The 27,144-nt window shown below is 44.7% G+C and overlaps 1 protein-coding gene across 1 annotated transcript; it reads right to left on the reverse strand.

The window, feature by feature from the left end:
* On the reverse strand, positions 1–27,014 carry LOC146813260 (ribonuclease-like). Its single transcript, XM_085620102.1, has 2 exons — positions 26,953–27,014; positions 1–1,657 (listed from the first exon to the last, which is right to left on the reverse strand). Exon 2 carries the CDS (start codon positions 1,627–1,629, stop codon positions 1,156–1,158), a length of 474 nt encoding a protein of 157 aa, XP_085476228.1. The 5' UTR covers positions 1,630–1,657; positions 26,953–27,014; the 3' UTR covers positions 1–1,155.
* Positions 27,015–27,144: the final 130 nt, after the last annotated feature.

Raw genomic sequence — 27,144 nt, forward strand, 5'->3', positions numbered from 1 at the left:
TCTTTTGAATACCTTTATTCATGACAAAGAATGTATCTGCATGTTAAACATTCTGTGAAAGAAAAACTGATACATTTTAACTGATAGATAGTTCACAGACAAAATAAACCATAAATGCTCATGGTCCTCAAAGATCCCACAAGTTATTTAAACATATCTGAAAAAAATTGGTTAAAATTGCTTAGCACAATTAATTTGTGTGGCTATATTATTACATTTTATGATGTGAGCGGCTCTGGGAAAGATATCCTACTTCTACTTCACAGCTATAATAGAAATGGTTTGTATATGCAAATACATGGACTTCTTACTTTCCATGGTCGGTGAGAGGCTGGGTGAGTGTGTAAACTGTTGACAGTGAAACCTGTATCGAGTGTTGGAAACATTTTGAATGTACTGGGTTCAGAAAAAGGGAGATGTTCTGCATTTAATCATGCGATGTTATTACGCAAATTCAAAAACAATTGGCCCATCTAATATTAGCTTTTCTCAATCTTGCTTTTGATATGAGGTTGTTCTTGACCATATAAAGCACATCTCATTACATACATTGTTTGGCAGTACACGTCTTGCATTTTACTTGAATAAGAGTGTGTTCAATATGCTGCTGTTAGATTATGTTTTAGAATGTATCTCTTTCTATGTTTGATTTGCTGTGATGACAGATATTGTACTTTACAGAGGAATCTGAGGCAATTCTGAGGAAAGTGACACATTAATTGCTAACACTTATGTGACCTTACTGAATTGTGATTGAAAGTTAAAGCTGTGGTGTGGTGTGGCCATACGGAGTGTGTTCACCTAAACATCCAACGAATTTGATCAAGAGGAACTGCCCTCAAGCCTCACACAGATAACTGTCTAAATTCTCAGAACCATGTAACCAGTTCTTTATGTCTGGTTTAAGCTGTCATGCCTTTTATTAGTCAAGGTATAAAGTTACAAAATCAAATAGCCTGTGCTTTCTAGACAAAATCCAAGGGCAATAAACAATACCATCTTTGTACTATGTCTGTTGTTACAGTTCACTATTGTATCTTTGTATTTTATTTTTGTTAAAATTTGTGAAAATGTAAAAAGAAAAAAAATTTGGAAGTATGAATTGCTGCACCAACCACTGTACTTGTTACAGACAAAAGAGAAGGATGTTTATGCTCAGTTTGGCACAACTATTCCTTCATCAAAGTGTGTGGGGAGCCCGTTCCCGCACGCAATGACAATTTTTCTGGTGGCGGAGCTGCCCTTGTAGTCACAGGGATGCACGGATGGATTGCCTTTGTTCTTGCAGGTCGTGACGCTGAAAGGCTGAAGACTTACTCTCAGGGCCGCGTTTCCGTTATAAGGTGCACCGGCTTTGTCGCAGATGGCTTGGATTTGTGTCTTGGTGGCATGGACAAAGGAATTGGTTTCTTTGCATTTCGTCTTTGGAGAATCCTGGTTTGTCATACACCTCAGGTGCATCATTTTATTGCAATAGTCACTACCAGAAGTCTTTGGATTGTCATAATGTTGTCTGAGGAACTGTTGGTAAGCATTCTCTCCGGCAGGTGGTTTGCAGTGTTGATAGGCGCAAGTGACAGAAGCCACCACCAGTAGCAGGACCGGTAAGTGTAGTGGTATCACAGACATGTCAGTGACAGATCACCTGGAACTAACTCTAAAAAGAGGGGAGAAACAACATTAGAGAGGTTATACACACCACTCATTAAAATAGGCATTTCAAAATTTCAAAACCTCAAAAGTATTGTAACAGTCAGTCTGCTAGCATGGTCAAATATAATTGTATTAGCCAGTCCAAAATAATGTTTGAATATTTAATTGAGGCTCATCAAAGCAACTGATCTTTCCTAAAAATGGTGGAGAAACGTTCTTCATCTACTGTATTTGATCATATTTCTTTTCGTTGTCTCAGTTATATTGTCACTCACATCTTCATGTTATGTGCCAACAAGTGCAGACCTTGAGCTGTTGGCCAGATGCTTAACTTGCAAACTGGTGAGTGTCTTCCACAAGGCACGAGAAAATATGTGAACTTAACTTTTGGAACTTAGCAGCTTATTTACAAGCCCCTTGCACTGCCGGTACATCAATTTTTATGATGCTCTGACAGCGCAGAGTGCAGGGGCATATCTACGAACCCAAGCAACGCCACTGGGTGTGACTTTTCATGGCCTCGTAGATATGGTGTAAGGCAACGCAGCGCAAGTTGCTGCATTGCTTTACACTGCATCAGGGAGGAGTTCCCTGAACATGGTGGTGGGTGTTCCCCTGCAACACCCATGGGTTATAACGCATGCCCGGATTTACTAGGATCTGTAAAGTTGGTAATGCATCAAAACTGTATGCCTCCCCAAAGTAGGTGTAACAAGGAGAAATATTTGTATTTCTCTTCATTTGTTCCTCTTTCTATGTGTGCTGCATTCTACGGCACACAAAGAAAGAGGAAAACGCCCCTATGGATTGTTTTTATGCAGGAAGATGTCCCTTCCTGCACAAAAATATACCGCCTACACCGCAGGCACTATTGGATAATGACACAAGGGTGCCTTCATTGATGCTAGGCAGCCACTTGTGTGCCGGCATTGGGGAAAGGACAGGAACTCGCCATATTGCCATAAATTCAGAGCATTCCTGCCTTTCCATTTTGATGCAGGGCAGCTCAGCAAGAAGACTTGCGGTGCTGCCCTATCCCAACCACTAGTAAATAGGCCACTTATATTTTAAAGGACAGTTCCCAGCATAAGGCGTGACTAAGCAATGAATATATAATTTCCCTGCAAGATTGTTTGTGGTAAATAAAGAATCATCTTGCCTACTGCACTTAGGATTCTTCGCAAGATGACTTTCGATGTCATTGCACACGTTGCTTCGGAGGTTGATCATCATCATCAGTGTTATTTAATAAAGGATGATTGCACTGAAAATACATTTTTTTTAAAGAAAATATTCCACTCTTTGTTGCCAATATGGATAGATCTCTGGTTACAGTCACCACTGCACCCTCACATAGACGAATATTAAAGATCGCTATTTTTGGAAATCATAACTGGATGCACAATGAACTGTGTGCTCTCTTCACTTATATCCAGAATCCTTATGAGCTGATGGTCAGTTATTTGCTAAGGGGGCACTTTGTGGGGTCCTGCAGCCTATCAAGTGATTTTTGCAGGCAGAGTTGTTTCCCATTCACAGGAAAACAGGTTGCCGTCAGTCCCAGGACACAAATGAACCTCCGGATTACTATGCTTATTGGACACTTAAAAATGCAAATATTAGACACGGATTGGATAGATAATGCAGAATTTTCCAATATATCAATATAACAGAGTAGTGGCGATAGCCACTCTGCAGTTATACTTAGGATTTCCAGGTATTGCAATTCCTCTGAATTTCGGTCGCTAATAACTTTGTGCCCATTTGATGAATATCCACAAAAACTTGCAGACCTATTCCTCTTTCAACATTGGCTGAGTATGAAATCTTTTGCATAAATCAGTCAAGGGGGTGGGGAAAAAATGAGGGGCCCAAAAAGCATATGAGCACAAATGCATTTCCCACAGAATTTGTACTCACATGTAGCACGGAAATGACTGGACGGATTTGAACGAAATTTGGTGGGATTACACATTATGGAGTGCAGATGATCCTTTTGGGTAGTACAGGTAAACAGGGTAAGTATGTTTAAGTTATAAGACATTTTAAATTAGTTATATGTGCTTTCACAATACTTTTGTAACATTTTTCAGTATTTTGCAGAAGTACCACGGAACATACTGATGACAAGTCATTATGTGACTGGCTAATGACTACACACCAAAACCGATGGACACTCTTTAAGGAGGGGAACTAGAGGCTTAGGGCCTCAAGGGTGAGCCAGCCTCCAATGCCTATTTCAGAAACAAGGCCACCTGAGTTTTGACTAGGTTCCATGGTTTCTTATTATTTTCTCTTTGTCTGTTTAGTCACCCTCTGACACACACATCAAGTTTGATGGGATGCCTTCATACACCTGCCTGACAGGTGTGTGAGGAGATCCTGTCAAACTTTATGTGTGTGTTAAAGAGTGACTTGATTGTCATGTCCTTTAGGCTAGTCCTGTCATGTATACCCCTATTTACATACATTGTCCCATCCACACGCCAGTAACGGTTCTGAATAGGTGACCTTTTACCTAGTAGCTTGCGCTTGACTCTTCGACACCAAGCTCCTAGTATGCTATCATAATCCCTGTACCTGACGTACATAAACATGTCCTCAGGCACGACATAATTATTCTGTATAAAGGTCAGCACTTTTTTTTATATTCACCCAACAGCACGTTGTGTATGATCGCATATTTTGGGACAAACCTTTATGATTGTTTTAAAACATTTATGATTGTTTTCAAAACATATCAATTCAACAAGAAACCCGGATTGACCACTCTAGTATATAAGACCCTTATTTCCCCCTACAAATCAGAGGAGAATTCCTCCCAAGCTGACACGGGGTCCTGCATGCTGAATCTTCGACATGCAGCGGTCTGACATCCCTTGCGGGGTGTCATTCTCGAAGCAGAGACGCAGTCCTTTGTTCTCTACCATCAGGTTAGGGGGATGGTTCTTCCCTAGGGGTTTCTTGGCTACATTTAATACATACATATATGCATATACATGCTACTCCCACATATCTAGGCTAGGTAAATTTAGGCAAATTACTTAGGGCTTGCATTTTAGGAATATGCAAGTGCTACTGTTTTTAGCTGAACTGCTTTTTTTTCATCCTATGGTAGAAATGTGTCTACTATTTACTATATTGGTACTATCAATCTCTTTTGTATGCTTCTATCTCCTGACTGTTGCAGCAAATATGTTTTACACAAGACTGACGCTGGACCACTAAATACCTATTGAAATGTCCTAATCGCAATCCTGTGCATTTTCTGAGAATAAGTGAGCATGAGTGAAATGAAATGAAAGTAGCATTTGTAAAGCGCATGGTCACCCGTAGGCATCCCAGCGCTAACTGCAGCTTAACTTGACACTTGGGCAGACTTCAAGGAAAAAGAAAGGTTTTTACTTTCTTTCAAGCGATCGGATAATCAGACTGTAAACGTATGTGTGGAGGGAGGACGTTCCGTAGCTTTGCCACATTATACGAGAAGAGGCGGCCCCCACTTCGAACTCTTCTAATTTTCGGGACTGTGACCAGTTGCTTATTTTCAGATCTCAAAGCTCTATTCGGGCAGTAGAGCTGGATGAAAGAACGCATCAAAGGAGAGCCTTTACCAGGAAGTGCTTTATGAGCAATGCATAAGGCCTTCAACTGAACTCGTTCTTTGATTGGGAGCTAGTGGAGGGTGGCGAGAGCAGGTTTAGCCGACATACGCCTGGGAGTATTCAGCAATAAGCGGGCTGCGCAGTTCTGCACATTCTGCAGTCTTCTGATCATGGGAGGTGGGGCTCCATGATATAGGGCATTGGAATAATCGAGCCGTGAAAGAATTAGTGCTTGAACCAACAGCCTATTGGCACCAAAAGGTAGTAGAGGGAAGATCTTTCTGATCAGCCTCAGCATACTATAGCAGCTGGCTGCGACCTTTTGAGCCTGTTCTTTAAGGCTCTTAATATGTTCTTTGGGGTTAGGATCTGGACCCAGACAGCTGGGCCAGAGATGGTCTATATTCAGGGGGGCTGAGTTGCCAAGTAGCATTAGCTCAGTCTTAGCCCCATTGAGCTTTAAATATGAGTTATCCATCCATTTGGATACATCTCCAAGACATGAGGCTAGACCTGGTGGCGAGCTATCTTGCTGGCTGATGGAAACCACTAGCTGGGTGTCGTCAGCGTAAGTAACTATTTGTACCCCAAATGGCAATACTATTTCGGCCAAAGGGCCCACATAGATATTGAATAGGGTGGGGCTTAGGGAGGATCCCTGAGGAACCCGACAGTTTAAGGGCATCAGCCTTGACATTGTATCATCTTCCAAAACTGCAAAAGATCTGTCTTCAAGGAAGGACTGAAGCCATTTTAATACAGTTCCTGTCACTCCCACATTCCTAAGACATTGAATCAATAGTTGGTGGTTCACAGTGTCAATCTAAGAGAATAAGGGCAGCGCAGCCTCCACCATCAAGTATTCTTCTGGATTCCTCCATTACACTGAGGAGAGCAGTCTCCGTACCCTGCTGTGCTCTAAATCCTGTCTGAGTAGGATGGAGGCAGGTATTGTTTTCCCAAAAAGTAGAGAGGATGGTGTTCACATACCTCTCAGCTATTTTGCTTATTCCAGGTAACAGAGATATGGGGCGATAGTTTGCCAACTCCTCAGGATCCAAGTTGGGTTTCTTTAGGAGGGATTTAACCATCGCTTGCATCCATGAAGGAGGAATGATTCCTGTCCGCAGAGAGGCATTAATTAAATTCAGCATCACTGAAGATACCGAATTAATAACCTGTTTTAAAATGGAGGGAGGGACAGGATCTAGAGGGGAGCCGGATTTTAAACGCCCCAAGATCCCCTGGAAGGATGTCATATCCAGAAGGGGGAATTCTACCAGTGAACATAGTTGGATTGGAGTTGTGGGCACAGACGGAGGAACCATTTGAGGGGCTTGACCTGTGGAAAAGACCCGTAGATCAATTGTATTTTGTTTGAAAAAATTCTGCTAATTGGTTGCATGGGAGTTGAATATCCTCTGAGGTATTGGGGGGGGGGGGTGAATGGTGTAACAAGTGCTTTTACAACCCGAAAGATTTCACGGGCGGAGTTTGTAGCAGATGTATTTCTGTCTTGGTAGTAAAAAGTTTGCGTGTCCTTTATTTCGGCTTTATAGAGTTTATTGCTGCTCTATATTCAGTTTGTTTTGGAGACCAGATAATCATTTCTCCAGCTCCTTTCCAATCTCTTACAATATTGTCTGAGCTCCCGGAGCTTGGGGGAGTCCCAGGCATTTTTATTAATTCCTACTTTTTTCTAAGTAGATTTTTTGGGGAGGACAGAGTTGAAAGATGACTTGAGCCAGTTGTTAAGATTATCATTCGCCGTGACAGGATCCGGGTCCAGTATGGGCATGCTATCTTCAAGGATAGTCACCCAAGATTTTAAAGGAAGTTTGGACCAGGTACAGGTACGTTTTTTAGTCTTTACAACTGTAATAGTGATATCCTATGAGGCCCAAGAGAAAAAGATAAGCAGATGGTCTGACCACAGTATTGGAATGGGGTCACTAACCAGAAGATTCTGGATATTAGAAAATATAGGGTTCAATAAATGGCCTTTGGAGTGGGTGGAACCATTCACTTTTTGGTTTATTTGGAACGTCCCCAGTCTGCCAACCAAATCTAAGGTGGATGAGGGTAGTGTCACATCAAAATGTAAATTGAAATCTCCCAATAGTGTGAAATTGGAGAGAGGGCTGGCCAGGTTAGCAGCAATGTCAGGGAGATCAGCGACTGAGCGAAAAGTACTGTACTGTTTTCCACAATCCCTGAGGAATCAGAGTTGTCATGTTCAGTGGTTGCCAGAAACTACCTACACCACTGTAAGGGGGGTGGTAGTGGCACTGTAGAGCTAGCTGGTCTATTGGCTGACATATCCTGTGGGGGTGTCCGGAAGCGGTCTGGACACCGAGCCCTCAGTTTAGGTCATCCAAAACGCACAGGTCCTGGGGATGCCTAGGAACTATACGACAAGTTGGACATTGGCTAATGACTGCCTTTACAAAAGTTAAAGACAACTATGTTGTTTTTAGGTATACTTTGGTTGTGTTCTGCATTACGCCTTGAGATATAGGTAAATATTAGGTTTGATAATTTTGCTCTCCCTTTTGCTACTTTATTAAAGTAGTACTAGATAGGGAAAACTGTTTTTAAGTTCCTATATTTCTTTTTAAATGTACAGAGTACTGAGGTTAAAAAATGAAAAAAAAATGGTAATACACTATATTTAAAGAACAATATGCTACAGTGTATTTTAAATATATATTTAAATATGCACAAAAAAATCTATGGAGTGCCATGGTTATGAACAAATTACAGCGCAGTTCTATGTAAAGTGGCATAAAAATATATACAAAATTATGAATACATTTCTCTACCTATTACCACTTTAATAAAGTGGTAATAGCTAATGAACAATAATAAAACCTAATACTTACCTATATCAAAGACCATTGCCCAGAATGCAGTGAAACGCAGAACGCAGCCAAACTCTGCTAAAAACGACATGACTGCCTTTTACCTTTGGTAAACACAGCCATTAACCCACTATATATTGACTTCTCATCTGCATGTACCTCAGTATACCACAAACGTACAGCAGCATACCACGGCACACTATATAACGGATTTCCGTTACAATTATAGCTTTAACACTATCCACAAATACTACCAATAATTCCCATTTATACCTCATATCTCTAATACGCCCAAGGGTATGCACTCACTGAGATTAGAAAATGGAAACAGTAAGTATATGAGTTGCCACCGTCTTCAGAGGTGGGAAGAGGAGAAAACCTCTTTTTTATGTATAACTCTCACCCACTTTAATAGTGGCATGCTTCATCATCGGGTTCATGCTGACTCCTATAAGCCAGTGTGGGCTCGACCATATTCCAGAGAGCACTTAGGAAACAAATTGTCTTACTGCTGGGTGGAAAGAAATTTGTGGTCATACAGATTCCAAATCTTTCCATCACAGAAATGAGAGAAGTTTTTTATTTATTCAAAGTTAGGTTTGCAAGACAGTCTGGGTAAATAATCCTGTTAAGATCCATGCAAATCACCCCACTCTCAATTCCCCCAGGTGTCTAGTTTTCAAAAGTGTGCCAGTTTGCTAGATTTCCCTAGGTGCTGGCCGAGCTAGACATAAAAATGCACACATACACACTTTTCAACAAAAGGGTCAGTTTTCAGTGAAAAAATGTGATGCATCCATGGTGAGTTTTGCAACGTTTCCACTCACGGGCACTAGGCCTACCCACACAAGTGAGGTACCATTTTTATTCGAAGATGTGTGGAAGCACAGAATAGTAGAACATTTGTAATGTTATTACCAATTGGATTTCACTGCATTTGTGCCTTTCAAATATAAGCCAATGTGTAAGAAAGAAGACATTTTGAAAAATGTCCTCTAAGTCATATGCTGGTACAGTTTCCCACAAATTCAGAGATGTACAAATAACCACAGCCCCTAAACTCCACATCTTGGGCCTCATGTAGAAAGCCAAATACCGGTCGGTAACGGCCGATTTTCGGTAATTATACCGTTACCGACCGGTATTTTGGCTTTTGGTATGTAGGGGGACAATTTCTGTATTCGGAATTTACCGAATCGGTAAAATTACCGAATCGGTAATTTTACCGATTCGGTAAATTCCGAATACAGAAATGAGATGTAGGGGGAGTGTGTGGGTGATGTTTAGAGTCGGTATTTACCACCAACTAATAGTTGGTGGTAAATAAAGTATGGATGGTGAAATGCATTTTATAGCGCCTACAAGTGTGCAATGTGGCAGACATACATGCCCTTCGGGCATGTATGTGTGCCACATGTGCACACATGGCCGTTTCAGGGGTGCAACAGGGTGTCAATGTGACACCCTGCCACCCTTGCTTGTGTTCCCCCCATTACCGAATCGGTATTTACCGATTCGGTAATGAGGCATACCTTCCCATCAATGGGAAGGTATGCCTCATTACCGAATCGGTAAATACCGATTCGGTAATTACCGAATTATTCCGAATCGGTAAAATTTACCGACCAATTACCTACATATCATTTACCACTTCATAAATACCGAATCGGTAAAATTCGGTATTTATGAAGTGGTAAATGTGTCCCTACCTACATATGGCCCCTTGTGCCCATTTCCGAAATTGATAGGTTTCCTTGATACCGATTTTTCATTCTACATGTTTCACCATATGATTTTGTCTACACTCAGTACACAATGAAATACTATTGTATGTTGCAGTACCGTTGTTGGCTCTGGTACCTACAAAACCTATATATCCCAGCAACCAGAAGGGTCTAGTGGACATAATGGAACATTGCTTTTGTAAATCACTCATTTTAACAAAAATATACAGATGAAAACATTGTCACAATCGGCCGTTTTTATCTTTTCCCTTTCAATATCTCTTCATATAAATATTTCTTTTCCTTGGTAAAATCTCGAGGGATCTATACATATGACTCATGCTGAATTGAAATTCTTTATACTTTTCAGAAATCTAAAGCTTTTTTGGATCACCTAGGGATTTCACACTAGTTTTCACCACAAATTGGAAATAGATCGAGAACACAGAAAATTGGGAAGAATTGACTATCTCTTTGAAAAATGCCAAATCGGTGGTAAAAAAATAGTTTTTTCTTTCAGCGGTGCATTTTCTTGTAAGCTGGGAAGATGGTAAATTGTGCACAGAAACCCGTTCATTGATGCCATTTTTAGGGGAAAAACAGGCACTTTTATCCAGAGCACGTTTTTCCTATTTTCCTCAAACAACTCAAAATATAGCTATATTTTGCCTATAGTCCCAGTCCCTCCAGGGAAATCCACCAACCCTGGGTTCCTTCAGAATCCACAGGATGTTGGGAAAAAGGACACAAATTTGGCATGGACACCTTATGTGGGAAAAGTTTTATGCAGCCCTAACCTTGAACTACGAACTACCCCAAATAGCCAAAAAAGGGCGCAGCACTGGTGTGGGAGGGTGGGGGATGGGGGTTAGGGAGGCCCTGCAGTTAAGAGGTTAAGTTGGGTTTGTATATAAAGAATACATTATGTTTTCCTAACTATAATTTAGCCTTAACCTTTGTTTTTATTTTATAACACATATGAATGGTTTGCATTTTTTAGTAAAAATGTGTTTCAAATCATAGTGTTGTGTGCCATTTATTTGATTGCTGTACAATGTAGTGAGTGCCATAAAGTTATCTGGAGTGGACTACAGTAGAGTGGAGAGGACGTGCATACTGTGGAGTAATGTGTTATATAATGGAGTGGCTTGGTGTGGTGTGTCATACAGTGAAATGGAGTATTGTACAGTGTAGTGCCATGTTGTACAGTGGAGTGGTGTGTCGTATAGTACCGTTGAGTGCTGCATAGTGGGGTATCGTTGATTGTAGTGTTGTCGAGTGGAGTCCACTGGCATAGCATTGAGTAAAGTGTCGTAGAATGGCTTAGAGTGGAGTAGAGTGTTGTAGAGTGCAGTTTAGGGGCATACAGTGTAGTACAGTGTTGTACAGTGGCACTGAGTGTAATAGAGTGTTGCAAAGTGCAGTTTTATACAGTACTATAGAGAGTTGAAGAGGAGAGAAGCGTACATTGTGGTGTCACACAGTGGTGTACAGTTAGCTAAACTGATGTACAGTGTGGTAGAGTGGAGTGTCATAGAGTAGAGTGGACTAAAGTGTCATGTAGTGGAGTGGCATCTCGTATAATAAAGTGCTGTGGAGTGCAGTACAATGTAGCATACAGTAAAGTGTTACAGAGTGGAGTGGCATGTTGAACAGTGGACTAGTATGCCATGTTGCAGAGTGTGGGACACTTTTGTAGAGTGTAGAATAGTGTAGTAGCATAGAGTGGTATACAGTGATGTATAGTGTAGTCAGGAAGAGTTGACTAGAGTGTGGTACAGTGTGCTACAGTGGAGTGGTAACATGTGCTATAGAGTGTAGTGGCATACAGTGCAGTTGAGGGGAGTGTAGTACAATAGAGTTTGGCAGAGTGGAGAAACATACAGTAGAGTGGCATAGAGTGGAGTTGAATACAGTGAAATAGCATAGAGTGCAGTGGCAAAGAGTAGAGTGGGGTAAAGTGGAGTGGTGTTGAATAGAGTGAAGTGCCTTACAGTGGAATAGCACATAGTGGAGTGGTGTAGAGTGGAGTGGTATAGAGTGGAGTGGCATAGAGTGGAATAGCGTATAATGGAGACGCATACAGTGAAGTGGGATACAGTAGAGTAGCGTAGGGTGGAATAGTGTTGAGTTGTGTAGACTGGAGTTACGTACAGTAGAATAGTGCAGAGTGGAGTAATGTAGAATGGAATAGCATAGGGTGGAGTGTTGTCCGGTGATGTTGTATAAAAAGAATAGTGTAGCATGGATTGGCGTACAGTGTGGTGGCATACACTATTGTTACATATTATTGAGACTTGTAAAGTAAAGCCACATACAGTGGTATAGCATACAGTGGAGTGGTGTACAGTGTAATGGTGTAACATGAAGTTGAATAGTATAGATTGGAGTGGAGTGGAATATAGTGAAGTGGTGTGGAGTAGAGTGGTTTAGAATGGACAGTCGTAGACTCAAGTGAGGTACAGTGGACTGGACTGGAGTACAGTGTAATATGTACAATGAAGTAGGGTGTAGTGGAATTACATAGAGTAGAATAGCATACAGTGGAACAGTGTAAACTGGAAATGGGTAGAGTGGAGTGGCGTAGAGTGGAGAGGCACACAGTGGAGTAGCATAGAGTGGAGTGGTGTACAGTGGGGTAGCCTGCACAGGAAAGGGGTAGAGTGGAGTGGCGTAGAGTCGAGAGGCGTACTTTGAAGTAGCATAGAGTGGAGTAAGGGACAGTGGAGTAGCATACATTGAAGTGGCACACAGTGGAGTGAGGTAAATTGTAGTGGTGTACAGTGGAAAAGCATAGAGTGGAGTTACATAGAATGGAGGGGCGTAAAGTGGAGTGGCAAGAAATGGAGTGTTGTAGAGTGAAACTCCTTAGAGCAGAGTGTTATAGAGTGAAGTGTGGTATAGTGTAGTGTTGGAGACTGTAGTGGCATACAGTGTAAAAGTGTACTGTGAAGAGGCATAGAGTGGAGTGTTGTCGAGAGGATAGGTGACAGTGGAATAACATAGAGTGGAGTGGCGTAGAGTGGAGTAGCATAGAATAAAGTGGCTTACAGTTGACTAGCATAAACTACAGTAGAATAATGTTGAGTGTACTGTTGTTAAGTTTAGTCAGGTAGAGTGGAGTAGGATATGGTGGAAATGTATACCTTAGAGTGGCGTAGAGTGGAGTGTTGTTCAATGGAATAGTGTGGAGAGTAGTAGCATAGGGTGGAGTGGAGTGGAGTTCAGTGGCATAGAGTGGAGTGGCATACAATGGAGTTGAGTACAGTGTAATAGTGTAGAGTGGATTGTCGTACAGTGGAGTGATGTATAGTGGAGTAGCGAAAAGTGAAGTGGTGTAAAGTGGAGTTGCGCACAGCAGACTAGGCTTAGGTGGAGTAGCATTAAATGGAGGGGCGTAGACTGGATTTTTATAGAACTGAGTGGTGTAGAGTATAATAGGGTACAGTGGAGAAGGATAGAGTGGAGTAGTGTAGCACAGAGTGGGGTAGGGTGGAGTAGCCTACAGTGGATTAGCATAGAATGGATTGGCGTAGAGTGGAGTGACGTAGAGTGGAGTTGTGTAGAGTGTAATAGTGTAGACTGGAGTGGCTTAGTGCAGAATGTGGTGATTGAAACATATGTGGCATGAAACTGTATGCGCGTACACAGATGTAATGTGGTAGGAATATACATTGTGATATGTAAATGGTAATTATTGGTAGTATGTGTGAATAGTGTAAGTAGTGTTAAACTTATGAGTTTGTAAAATACTTAATTATATAATGTGCCACAGTATTCTGCGGTAATTTAACCCTACCCTACATGCAGATGAGAAGGCCATATGCAGTTGGCTGATGGCTGTGTTTACCAAACATAAAAGGCAGCCTTGTCATTTTAACTGTACTTTGGCTGTGATCTGCAAGCTATGTTTCACACCATTCTGGCATAGGGTCTTAAATGAAGGTAAGTAGTAGGTTTTATTGTTGTTTCCTTTCTATTAACACATTATTAAATTAGTAATAGGTAGAGATATGTGTTTATACTGTTCTAAAGATTTTTCCAGCAATTTAGGGAGATCTGTTTATTTTATTTTTTTAAGTAGTGCTGTAATTCATAGATATTATGGCGGTACTCTGTAGACCTTTTTTGTGCATATGTTAAAAATAGGAAGTACACTGTAGTACACTATGTTTGTAAAATATAGTTAAGTACAGTTTATTTTAAATTATTTAATTTTTTTTGTAATTAATTTTAAGTACTGCAGTACTCCCAAGGGAGTATCGTGGTATGCTGTACATTTAAAGAAAATATATATAGAAACTGGTAAATCATATTCCCTACCTATTACCACTTTAAACAAGAGGTAATAGGTGGGGAAAGAATATCAAAGCTAATACTCACTTATACCTAAGAGCGTAATGCAGACGTCATCTAAAGTGGACCCAAAAATAATATGGTTGCCTCTAACTTTTGTACAGGCTGTCATTAGCCAATCACCTAATGCCTTGCCATCGCTATGTACTACATAATTTCCACAAACAACTGAGAAATTTCACAAAAGTACCCCGGCTACAGTTATCACTAAGTTTAAATGCCTTATAATGGAAAAAATACTTGTCTGTAACACCAAAAATGATTATCTGCACACCATGATCTACAATCCTGGCAAATGTAATGGAAATCCAACCTTGCTTTGAACGCTACGTGCAAGTCTATGGAAAAATGGAATGGTGCCCAAACGTGTTTTGGGGCTGCCCTTTTATCTTTGCTCCTCTTTGACCAATCACTGCAAAACCTCCCATTGTCTGCCTATGTAGAAAAAGGAATAGGTCTGGGAAGGGTCATAGAGATTTGAGAAATGGTTGCACAGTTATTAATGGTGAAAAATTGGAGGAAGACCCTTTGCTTTTAATAAAAGTAATGGCCAATGGAATGGTGTCTCTGGGGCCTTATTAATGCATGGGGAGGGGAGCCTGTGGCCCCTTCCCCTTCTATTTATTGTTTGATACCAGGAGATGGAGTCCCTGAGGTCTAAGTAGGCCTAAGGGAGGGGGGGCATGTGCCTATACACTTTATTTTATTACTCGGCCACTGGGGATGGGGTCTTTTGGCCCAACATTGGTTCAGGGAGGGGGATGCACACCCCTTTCCCTTCATTAATATACATTACCCTGCAAAATACCATCACCAGGGCCCATAATGGGCTGGGACAGGAGCCTCTATTCATGCCCCATTACCCATATATATTAAAAATAATGGCATCTGCCATTTTTTTGTGCTTTTGCCATGATACTGTGGGAGTCCCTTGGGATCATGGCAAACAATGCTTTCCTTCCCCCCACAGAGCCTATGGGGGCAAAGTATCCCTATCTGCCCCCTTATATCATTTTATGCATAGTATGTCCCGGAGTCCTGTAATGGCTGCCAGCAACATTTTTTTCATTTTGATGGCATCCTGTCAGAGTACTCACTGGAATCTGACTCGCATGGCAGAGAGATGGCCCAACGGAAAAGAGCCAGATATACACATTTTTTTAACCATAGTTTCTTAAAAATTACTGAATGAATTTAAACCAATCCATAAAAAACACAATCTGCCCACCAAGATCTAGTTTCCTGCCAACTTTGGTGTAATTCCATACTGCAGTTCTTGCAGTAGTGCTGCTTAAAAAAATCTATGGGAAATACATGGAGAAATTTACTTTTGGGACCCCCCTTTTTCCTTGGCATTGCTTGACGGATCACACCGAAACTTTCCAGAAAGGAACTGAAGTGAATTTGAACTAGTTATAGTTAGGACCAAAGTTTCCATTGGAAAAGTGTTTTTGTTTTGCCAATAACTTTAGTGTCACTTCACGAATCTCCACAATATTTTCACAAAACGACCCCTTTTTGGTTCAGCTGCTGAATTGAATGTCTCTGGGTGATCCGTCGAGCAACGGCTGAGAAAAAAGGGGGGTCCCAAAATGCGTTTTCCCCATGTTAAGTCTATAGGGATTTTTATTTTTTTGAACACGACTACAGCCCCAACTGCTGAACGGAATTACGACAAATTTGGCAGAAAGCTATATGCTGGTCCAGAAAGCGTCCTTTTTGTGATTTAATGTAAATCCATTCAGTAGTTTTTCAGATATCTATCTTTAAAAAATATTGATGTCTGGGGACGTGAGTCCTTGCAGTGGACTTGTGAATCTCACTAAAATTTGATTGACTGCCAACACTTCACCAGGAATTTTGCAGTGGATCCATGAATTGCCTGCAAAATATTTTTGTAAAACTTAAGCGCGGGCTCCTGTGCATTCTTTAAAATAACCCCTGGGTGGGCCAGGCCCCGAGTGCATATGCTAATTATAGGAGGGGGTGCACAGGGCCCTCTCTTAGGGCTTATCAAAGCCACATGGACTGCCGCCTGCCCGGGGATATTTTCATTATGAATGTGGGTGGGCTTATTGGACCCAAATGCAGATCTGGGGGCCGCCACCTCCCCGGTGCTATTTCCTATTAGGTGATGGGGGCCTTGTGGACACCCCTGCCCTGGGGACTGCCACCTGTCTCTGGGGATGATTAAAACAATATGGGGGTGTCTAGCGCCCCCCCCCCTGCTCCACGGACCACCACCTCCCCAGGGTTAATCTCAATAATAATGAGGGGGCCTAGTGGACCCCCCTGCCCAGGGGACCGTCACCTTCCCATGGATAATTTCAATAGTATGGGTGGCAGCGTGGATCCCCTTGCCCCAGTGACTACCACCTCCATGTGGCACACTGTTTTATTAAGTAATGTGCCCCCACTGCCCTAGGGACCGGCACCTACAAAGGGCTTTAATACATTAATGAAAGGGGTCCCTTGCGGACCCCAGCCCCTGGGACCACCACCTTCCCGGGGAAAGTTTGAATATCGGAGGGGGGTCCTGCATCTCCCCTCCTGGAGCCCAAAATGGTGCTGGGGACCGCCACTTCCCAGGGATGGCTCCAGTAATGTCAGGGGAGCCCACCCACAGGTCATTGCCATTTGATATGGCATGACGGGAGAACTGCTCCTGCCATACCATAGCAAAACAGTGATAGCAAATGAGAGAATTTTGCTTGTTCAAAGTGGAGCACTTTGCTTTTACACACAGGAAGCTGCATTTCAGCAGCTCTATAAGTGTAAAAGCAATGCTGGCTCCCGCAGGGGGCGAGCAGCCAGCAGGGACTGAGGGGGACTTCAGGTCCCCCCTGCGGTCCCCAGCAAAGGGGCCTGGCACAGGGGGATGGGGACAAGGGACCAAAAACGAGGCCCCCCCTCCCATTAAAGAAAAAAAGCAAAAGCCTGGCCCTGGGGTCCCTGGGCCCGAAATCAGCCTGGGGAGGGGGACCCTCCACCATTTAAAAAAAATAATAATTAAAAAAAAGATCAGGCCCCAGGGTGTGCCGTCCCCGGGGACAAACATGGCCTGGCAGGGGGGCCGCTCTGCCCCGCTCCCTTTGAATTATTTCTAAAAAATGAAAGCCTGGCCCGGTGCATGGGTTATACAGAGCCAAAATTGGATGGGAGTGGGGCCGCGAGGAACCCTCCCATTTTTTTATTAAATAAATGACACAAGACCGGTCGCGATGAACACTGGCTCTAAGGAAGGGGATAGACTGTGGTGACCACCAAACTTCCCAACCCGACACGCAAGTAATGTTACTGGGAATGGGTATAAAGCGCTCTGCAAAGTTGGGGTGGCGGGTAGTTGTAAGTCTGTCTAGCAGGGAGGCAGGGTGGGGGGTGGAGGGTGGGGTGTTATTGTTGAGGTTTGGTTTTATGTTTTTAAGCTGTGTATGTAGGCACTTGGTACTGATATGTCCTCACATGAGAATGGTAAAGTCTCCTGGCAAAACTAGCCGGCCCCTGGAGAGTAAGTCGGGATCGGTATGGCAATGTCGCACTCGCAGTTGATTGCGCAAGGGCAAGGGGCGGGTAACAAGGTTCGCACCCTTACACTGATGACATGGAATGTACGGGGCCTGGGGGATAAAATCAAGAGGGGGCTGGTGCTGTAGTGTATTAAACGTAGCTCCCCGGCTATAGTCCTGCTGCAGGAAACGCATATCACGGGAAATACATGCAAGGCGATGGATAGATGGGGGTTCAGGATGGCGGTATACTCAGAGTTTACGTCAGGATCTAGGGGAGTGGGTATCTTAATACGTAAACAAGTGCCGCTAATAATACACAAGACAAAGACGGACACAAATGGCCGCTTTGCAGTGCTGGTGGGACAGTGGGAGGGGCATCCCGTCAACATTGTGTCGGTCTATGTCCCCCCTGCGCTACAGGCGGTTACACTTCCGGCCCTGAGTGAGTTCCTCCTTGATCTCCCGGCGGGAGAGCTGTTGATTGGAGGGGACTTTAACGACGTGGTGGACGGAGATATGGATCGGCACCCGGTGAGGGAGCGGGCGGGTGGGGGCATGGCTCGGGGGGTTTCTGGAGGCAATGGGGCTGGTGGACGCCTGGCGTCATCGACACCCCTCGGAGCGTCAGTTCACTTTCCACTCTGCGGCACATAACAGTCTGTCAAGGATAGACCACTTTGTGGCCTCCCCGGAGAGCCTCAGACACGTAGACTCAGTGGACATTAAGCCCAGAGGTATATCAGATCACTCGCCAGTGGTATTAACGTACACGTATCGTCAGGGGGGACGGCAGCGAATATTCCCCATATTTCCAGGCTACCTGAAAGTTCCCGGGATTATGAAAGCCATAAGCAAATCCACAAAGCACTACTTCCGGGAAAATGTCGGGTCGGTTGGCTCCCCGTCCACCCTATGGGAGGCCTATAAAACTGTGCTCCGAGGACATGCAATCTCCGCGATATCGGGCCATAAGCGTGAACAGCGGAGGGAACTCGATGCCTTGGAATCAGACCTCCAAGAGGCAGACACAAGGTATTCTCGGGACCCGACTCCTGATGCGGCCCGCGCCCTGCGCCACCAACAACAATTGTATAGGGAACATCTGAAGGGGGTGACTACGCTTGGCCTGTCAGCCACACAACATAAAATATACGAGGTCGGTGATAAGGCAGGGATGTTGTTAGCGTGGCTCGATAAAAAGGAGAGAGATAGGAAATGGATAGCACAGATTAGACTACCGGATAGCATGCTGAGCGCTGAACCACGAGCCATCGTCCGCAGGCTGGCACAACACTTTCAGCAGGTGTACACGTCACAATCAGCGATGACAGTGGATGAAGCGCTGACCTCTATCAAGGATATAGCGATGCCCAAGCTCGCCCCTGAGGCAGCCCTCACACTGGAGGCGGATCTGACGGCGGAAGAGCTCCAGGTAGCGATTGGCTCCTTGCAGACGGGAAAGGCGTTGGGACCGAATGGAATCCCCGTAGAGCTTCACAAGAAGCTGGCGGGGGCACTGGCCCCACACTTGCTTACCATGTACTGTGATAGTTTGACGAAGGGAGAACTCCCACGGGATCAGCGTGTGGCCACGATAGTGGCGATCCTGAAGCCGGAGAAGCCCCCAGAGGAGTGCACATCCTACCGCCCCATTTCCCTCATTAATGCGGAGGCTAAAATATTAGCGAAGGTCCTCCGCATCTCACGACCCTGGTTCATCCGGATCAATCGGGGATTATGCCTAATAGGAACACAGCGTTGAATCTGAGGTGACTGCATGGAGTGATGGCCCGTGTGCCTTATCTTCAGGAACCGGCAGTTATCCTCTCACTGGACGCCCGTATGGCGTTCGATATGGTGCAGTGGCCCTTCCTATTTGCGGTGCTCGCGCATTTGGGATATGGCCCACGGTTTAGTGCGTGGGTGCGCCTACTCTACACAGAGCCGCTGGCCCACGTAGCAGCTAACGGCCATATATCCAAGGACTTCCCACTGTCTTGAGGCACGGGTCAGGGTTGTCCGCTGTCACCGTTGCTGTTTGCGCTAGTGCTTGAGCCACTGGCGGCATGGATCAGGTGGGAACCGCAGATACGCGGACTGCGATGGACAGCGGACTGGGAAGATCGCATATCGCTCTATGCGGATGATGTTCTGCTTTACCTGGCCTCACCCAGACGCTCCATCCTGGTATTTCTTAATTTATGTGAACAATTTGGTTGCGCATCAGGGTACACTATTAATTGGTCCAAATCAATACTCTTTGTGCTACGGGGCCCGCCGCCGCAACTCCCGGGAGATTGTCCACTGCAGCTCTCGGCGGCGGGATTTCGATATTTGGGAATCTATATTACAGCGGATCCCGATGAATTTATTAAGCACAATCTCCTGCCACCCCTGGAGCGCCTCGGAAGAGACGCCGCCCACTGGGGGACTCTCCCCCTAACGCTGCTGGGGAAGGCAGCCCTTTTTAAGATGATGGCACTGCCCCGATTCCTATATGCCCTCGAAAACACGCCATACCCGGTGCCGCCCACGTACTTTAAACGCATTGCGGCTCAGGTCACGGGGCTACTGTGGGGGAACAAACCGGCACGCATAGCGCAACGCAAGCTAAATAGCAGGTGGTTTGATGGGGGCATTGCGCTACCAAACATCCAGCTCTATTACTGGGCGGCGCATTTGAAAATCATTAATCAATGGGTGCATGCTCCGCAGACGAATCCCGCTGATAGATATGGGTTCGGGAAGGAGGGCATGATGTTGGCACTTTATAACAAACAGCGTACACCACAGCTGCTCGGACCCACTCAACAGACAGTAAACATCTGACATGAAGCGCACAGAAAGCTGGGATGGGCAGGACAAATAACACAGCTCACCCCGCTGTGGGTGACCCGACGGCTGGGTAACTTGGGGCATTGCAAGGGCTTTGACAAGTGGGATGCAATTGGAATATCAACAGTGGGTGATTTGTGGCACAAGGGAGGGATCGCCACGTTCGAGCATCTCAGGGCGCAATTTGACCTGGCACCCACTGAGCACTTTAGATACCTTCAGATTCGGCATGCGCTGCAGGCGGCCATACCACCCGGCACGAAGGTCCCGGAGGCCACCCCCTTGGAAGACAGGGTTCTGACAGATTCTATGTATTAGCGCGCCAATTCTTTCACATATAAAAAGCTAGTAAACAACCTCCCCGACCCTCATGAGGTGCTCAGGGGAAAATGGGAGCAAGGGGTTGGCAATTTCGAGGACCATGAATGGCGGGATGCGTTGGCATCACCGCGGGAGGTGGGGATACCGTCCAGGCTAAAACTGGTGCAACTAAAAATCTTACATAGAACTTACTATACTAGACGCATCTTATGCACAATAGGGTCGGCGACACATCCGTACTGCCTGAGACGCTGCGGGGAGGAGGGCACCTTCCTTCATACCTTATGGGACTGCCCCAAGGTAGTGGAGTATTGGGTAAAAGTGATGAGGACCATATCGCAAGTGGTGGAAGCATCATTGACACCCGAGCCTCGAAGATGCATTTTAAACATATGGGAGCCAAATGACCTCACGCGCCCAGCACAGGCATGGGCAACACTGGGAATAATGGTGGCAAAGCGCAACATTGCACAAAAGTGGGGGGGGGCAAGAAACACCATCACTGGCCGCATGGTGTGGAGATCTCGATTTGGCTATGGTGGCAGAGAAAGCGGTGTTTATAAATCGGGGCTGTCCGGGGAAGTGGACCATGATATGGGGGGCATGGAATAAATATAGGGGATACATTTGTGAACCCCCAGAACCCGAAGCAGAGGAGGACTTAGATGATGAAAGTGGAGAAGAGCTGGAGCTGTAGTGTGGGGACAGGTATCAGCCAAAGGACGGATGCACGACTTTATAAAACCAAGTGTTATCATTTTCATTACTGTCAGGAAATGGTTTATATGTATTTGTATCGATATGTCAGAAAGATATGTGCCCTAAATATGAAAATAATGAAAACAGTTTAAAAAAAAAAAAAAAAATGACACAAGGGACATGCCCCAGGGGATGGGGTCCCTAGGGCCCAAAATGGACCAGGAAAGGGGGGCCACATGGACCCACTTACTAAAAAATTAAAATAAAAGCCCTGCAATTTGCCAGAGGCCCCACCCCCTTTCTCCACTACTTTGCAAACACACCTCAAGGCTAGCTCCTGGTTGGGGAATGACGTCTCCGCTGCTGAGGGTCCTTAGGGGCCAACACCACCTTCTGTTACAATGTATCCTGACCCAATAGGACAGAGAGAGTGGTCCCTTAGAGACTCCACATGGGCAAAAAATTGCCCAATTTTTTTTTTTTCATTTAATATATGTCTGCTAAAAAAAACATTGGAAATTCAGCAGTTATAGTTATGGTTAAATCAAGTAACTATAGCTCGTGCCATATGATAACTATAACGCGCGCCCTCACCATGCAGAGCTAAATACTCCACATATTACATCATTGATGACACCTTCTATGGCATCATTGATATTATCACTGCAACATTTGCAATAAAATATTGATGAGAAAACTGTGTATGGCGGGGGCACGTGTTATAGGTACCATAAGGTGCGAGTTATAATTAATTGAGTATATTTATTTTTTTACACACACACACACATATGTTATAGAGATAAAGACATTTTTCACATTTATCTATTGTTTGGGGGTGAATCCCCTTTTCTCTATTTTTCAAACCCTCCTTTTTAGGTCTCGCCTGACCCAGCGCATGCGCTGGTCTGGCAAGACTTATTGAGAGGGCTCCAAAAAGTGCTACCAGGCCAGCCTAGAGCCACAGTGCATGTGCGCGGGCGCGCGCGCCGCGTTTGACCGTGATTACTTTCACTTTTGTGGCCGCACGGCCTCATTGAAGTTTAATCGCGATCACTTTCGCGGTTGCAGGGCTTGTCTTCTACTTGCTAATAGTCACTCTCCTTTTCTTTCATCCATCCTCAATTCCCCCTTATACCCGGCTCCCGTTTCTTACTCCCTCTTTCTATCTTACCTCCAGCTCATTTTGTTTTCTTCTTTCTGCTTCCCGTTCTCTGTCTACACCAAATTTACGACTTTCACCTCCATATCTCCTTCCTGCCTCTATTCTCCCATCGCTTGTTAATACTGGCCTGGGCAGGGAGGGGCATTTTTTTTCTCCTTACATAGGGCCCAGAGCACGCTTGTGACGTCACTGAGAGCACAGGCCCTGGTAGCAACACCTGAGCGAATACACCCTTCACTGCTGCTTCTCCCTTGTCATAGACGTCACCCTGATCAAGGATCTTACGTTCAGCCGAGGTTAGAGACAGTGTGAAACCCTGCCCTCCCTCCCACCTGCTCTGCGGGTGGGCTCCCTCCAGATGCCTCCACGTGCACTCTACCTAAACACCTCCTCAGAGCAGCCCCTTCCCAGGCACAGTCTTTTGAGCTGGCTGCTCTTGACCAGCAGAAATGATCCGAATTATTACAGCTAATTTCGTGGTCCACCGGTAATCTGTTAGGATTATCTGCAGGGAGAAGGCCGGGATTAGTAGGCCCACCTCGGCTTTCGATGTTTTACTGTCACTTTCTGCCACGCCCCCTCCTCTTCTTTATTTTCACACCCTATTCATTCAAACCCCGCCCGATCCATCACTCCCCTTGTTTCGGTTCTATTCCTAACTCCCCCTCTAGCGGGCGGCTCATTTTAACGCTCTTCTTCATCACCCTTATCTTCTGATTCTCCTACCTGTCACTTGATGGCCGGTTCACAGAAACATGTAGGAGTACGTGACGTAACACTGCAGGAGTAATACTTTACTTACTCCAACATGGCTTCGTGACAAGGCTGCTTAATCGTGTGTTTCATTCATCTTTTCTCTTTTATTTGCCCTCGCACATTTCTATGCTCAGCGCATCCCTCCTCACCTCTCCTACCCGTTCAATCCACCCTTCTCTCCTCTTCCCATCCATCCATTCACCCATCCATCCGCATTGCCAGAGAGGTCTGGCCATCAAGCCCCCAGCAGCTACTTTGAACTCAGTGCGTGCCTCGTTTACTAAAGTCTGGGTTATAAGCAGATTTTTAGCTGCTATCTGTGTTAGGCACGAGGCTGTCAGATCAGAGGAACAGCTATAAATTGTGCAGCAGGTGCAATGGCACCAAGACCCAGAGACCTGAGGGGCCCAGGACCACCGAATTCCTATTATTGTAGTATAATTCTTTCCGAATAGCTTGGGGGTGTGGGAGGAGGTACTAACTCTTTGCTGGCACTAGAGTCCATGGTGCCCAGTTGGCATTAGAATCTATGGCGCCAGGGCTACTCCACTGTCTCAGGTTAAGCCAAAAGTTAACTTGTGGTGGCGGCTAAACTGTATAAGAAATGTGGCTCATGTCCTTTTCAGTAAACCAGTGGAGAGACATCTCCTCCCTGTCCTGCTTTCTGAGTCTTTGGTGGGGTCTGCCCCACGAAGTGTTCTTCAGATGCGTCCAAGTTGTGCATTTTGAAGCTCACATTCTGAAGCAATTTATTATTAAGTCTTATGTTTCAAAGGTAATGACGGCGCACTCAAGATAGGCCAACATTTTAGGTTATGTAGGGTGAGTTAGGGTGGATTAAGGGGTATTCCCCAAGGAAATTTTGAAAACACATTGTGTAGATGTTAAAATGCAGCATACATTTTTTCAGAGAAATGGGCTAAAAAGTCCCAGATTTGGTTGCTTCTCCATAGCAGCAGATGGTGAAGCGTCCATGAAGACAAAATGCACCAGGAATGGTATTTCAATCATGTGCCCATTCTTGGAAATGGCCTCAAAAATTCTAGCGCAGCCACATGTGCTGTTTCCCCGCAAGCCGACCCACGCTTGCCTTAACCACGACATTATAAGTGTTTAACCATGCAACAGTTGATGTGGTTGCACCAAGGATATTGTGATGCATAACTAAACACTTATAAGGTTCCAAAGGCGAGACCTATTGGCTATGCCAATGCTTGTTGAATTTCCTTATCTCCCTTTCCCTTCCTTTACCTCTGCGAGCAAGCAGCTACCTGTGGTACCTGCATTGCTGTTACCTGTGGAATACAGACTATGGGGTAAAGGTAACATACCACATAAACTCTCATAGGCCTAATTTGCTTCTTAAAAATGTGTAATGTTCATATATTAAAAAACATCTGCCAGGTCTCAAGTATATTGTTTGTGGTCAATGTTAACCTTTTGCTTGTACAGTGCGCTCCTTTAGAGAACATAGTTGTCCAGTTGTTCATAATGTATCAGCCACAGACAATGCCACTCACCCTCAATGTACACATTTGTCGGCCACTGCATCTGTTTCATAAAATGTCCTTTTTTTAGAATTCAATAGACGTCAATAGCATGGGTAATGAGGGTGAATCCATTACTCACAGCGTTACATTGAGACCCTAACTGGTAGGAGATAAATGATAACATTTTGCAACAGATATGGACTGACCATCCTGTCAACGTACCCGGTCACCATAGCACTGTCTATTTTTACATTCAGGCAGAGCTCTGCTGCTCTGTTGTGCCTGCCTGCTTCCACTGCTTTGTGTTGTGCCTGTCTACTTCTGTGGCTTTGCTGCACCCATCCATGTCTTTTTTAATTGTCTGAATCTGCCAGTATTCCTGATGGGCAGTTACTCAGGGCCAGAAGAAACTGCAGCAAGAATTCCACACAATCAGAATCCTCAAACACGCCATCCAAGAAGGAGATTTGAAAGACCAAGTAAGAAAGAAAGCAAACAAGCTGACTATCACCAGATTCATACCACTTTCAATTAGGGATCAAGCAACATCAAGAACATTATTTCCAGACGTAAGTGGATAACATTATAATGAGGAAAAGTTCCCCATGTTAAGCAGCCAGATGTACGACCCGTTTTTGCATGCGCAAAACATATTGGGCTATGTGCATAGCCTAGTTAGCGAGTTGCAATTTTTTTTTAATGTTTTGTGACAGCAATCAACACTTGTAATTACCACCTACTTCAAGTAGGTGTTAATGCATTAGCAAATGGGAAGGGGGCCCCCGTTTGCAAATGCATGCAAAAAAAGTTTTTAAGGGCTGACAGTGGTCCCAGGGACCATTGTCCGCCTTTAAAAAATGAAACGAAAACGTTTCATTTATTTTTATTTTTTATGCATCCCGTTTTCTTTAAAGGAAAACGGGCTGCATTTGAAAAAAAAAAAAAGCTGCCTTATCAAAAAGCAGTCCCAGACATGGTGGTCTGCTGAGCCCAGCAGGCCACCATCCCTGGGAGGGCTGGTATTCACAATGGGCTCGCAACTTGCGACCCCATTGGGAATAGCAAAACAGTGCAAACACAATGTTGTACATTTCATTTAGCGACTCGCAATTTGCAACTCGCAATGTGTGGCAAATTGCAAATTGCAAATGAGAGGGTCGTACATCTGGCCCATGGTCACCTCAATGCACGAGACACTAGCACCAGGCTTCAGCCCTCAGTAGGGTTTTGTAAGTGTGGGAATTGTACAGTTTGCAAGACTAGAGTTACTGCAGAGAGTGCAGGCTCCCCGGAGCAACGAAGAAACATAAACTGCTCCTCAGCGTTTTATGTTTATATCGTCCAGTGCCCAACTGATTTTTTTTTATATGGGTAGCGCAATTTGTTCCATATGGAAATGTGAGCTGGAGCACATGAGAAACATAGGAAATCAGACGCAATGTATCCAGTTCTGAGAATTCAACTCTGAACGTGTACATGTTTTACGCACTGGCAGGGTCCTGAGGAATCAGGGATGCCCCTCAGGGGATGCCCCTCATGTGATACCAGTCAGGAGGCTCGAGCCCAACGATACCATGGCACTGGCACCAAACAGCTGCGAGTTCGCATGGGTAACGTCACGGGTCATTCTCTTTGCACCTCCAGTTTGCTCTGTATTTTTTGGGTACAGTAAATACCTGCCTCGTAGCATTAACTGCATTATGTGGTAAACTTCAAAATGACCTAAATGGATGCTCTACGGAGCACTTCGGTAGTTACCACGTCATAACTTCATATTTGTGATTCTATGAGAGAGTTGGCCAAAGGAATCAGTCAACACGTGTGTCCTCCTCCCCTGCAGTCTCCTCTCTTCATCTACATACAGATTCCTTAATCCACTGGGCAGTCCTGGGATTATTGCGCAGCGCTAGCAACGGACAAAAAAATGAAGACAAAGAAAATGTGGTAATTACCACCAATATACTCATTTCTTTGAACTTACCGAACGTTCAGCCACTACTAGCGCGTCTCTGTGGTGCGGACAAGTCTGGTCTCTGGTGCCTCGAAGCCCCGCCACAGCTGGACGCTTTTATGCTCCTTTTCCTGTCACGCCTCCAGGTACACGTTGCACAATTTACCTTCACACGGCTGCTGCCAACCTGCTGCTCGGAAAAACGCCCTTCCTGATTAGGCA

This window comes from Triturus cristatus, chromosome 7 (assembly GCF_964204655.1).
Source record: "Triturus cristatus chromosome 7, aTriCri1.1, whole genome shotgun sequence".
NCBI lineage: Eukaryota > Metazoa > Chordata > Amphibia > Caudata > Salamandridae > Triturus > Triturus cristatus.

Excerpts from the sequence above, each read along its gene's own strand:
- LOC146813260 (XM_085620102.1), bottom strand. The coding sequence starts at position 1,629 with ATGTCTGTGATACCACTACACTTACCGGTCCTGCTACTGGTGGTGGCT.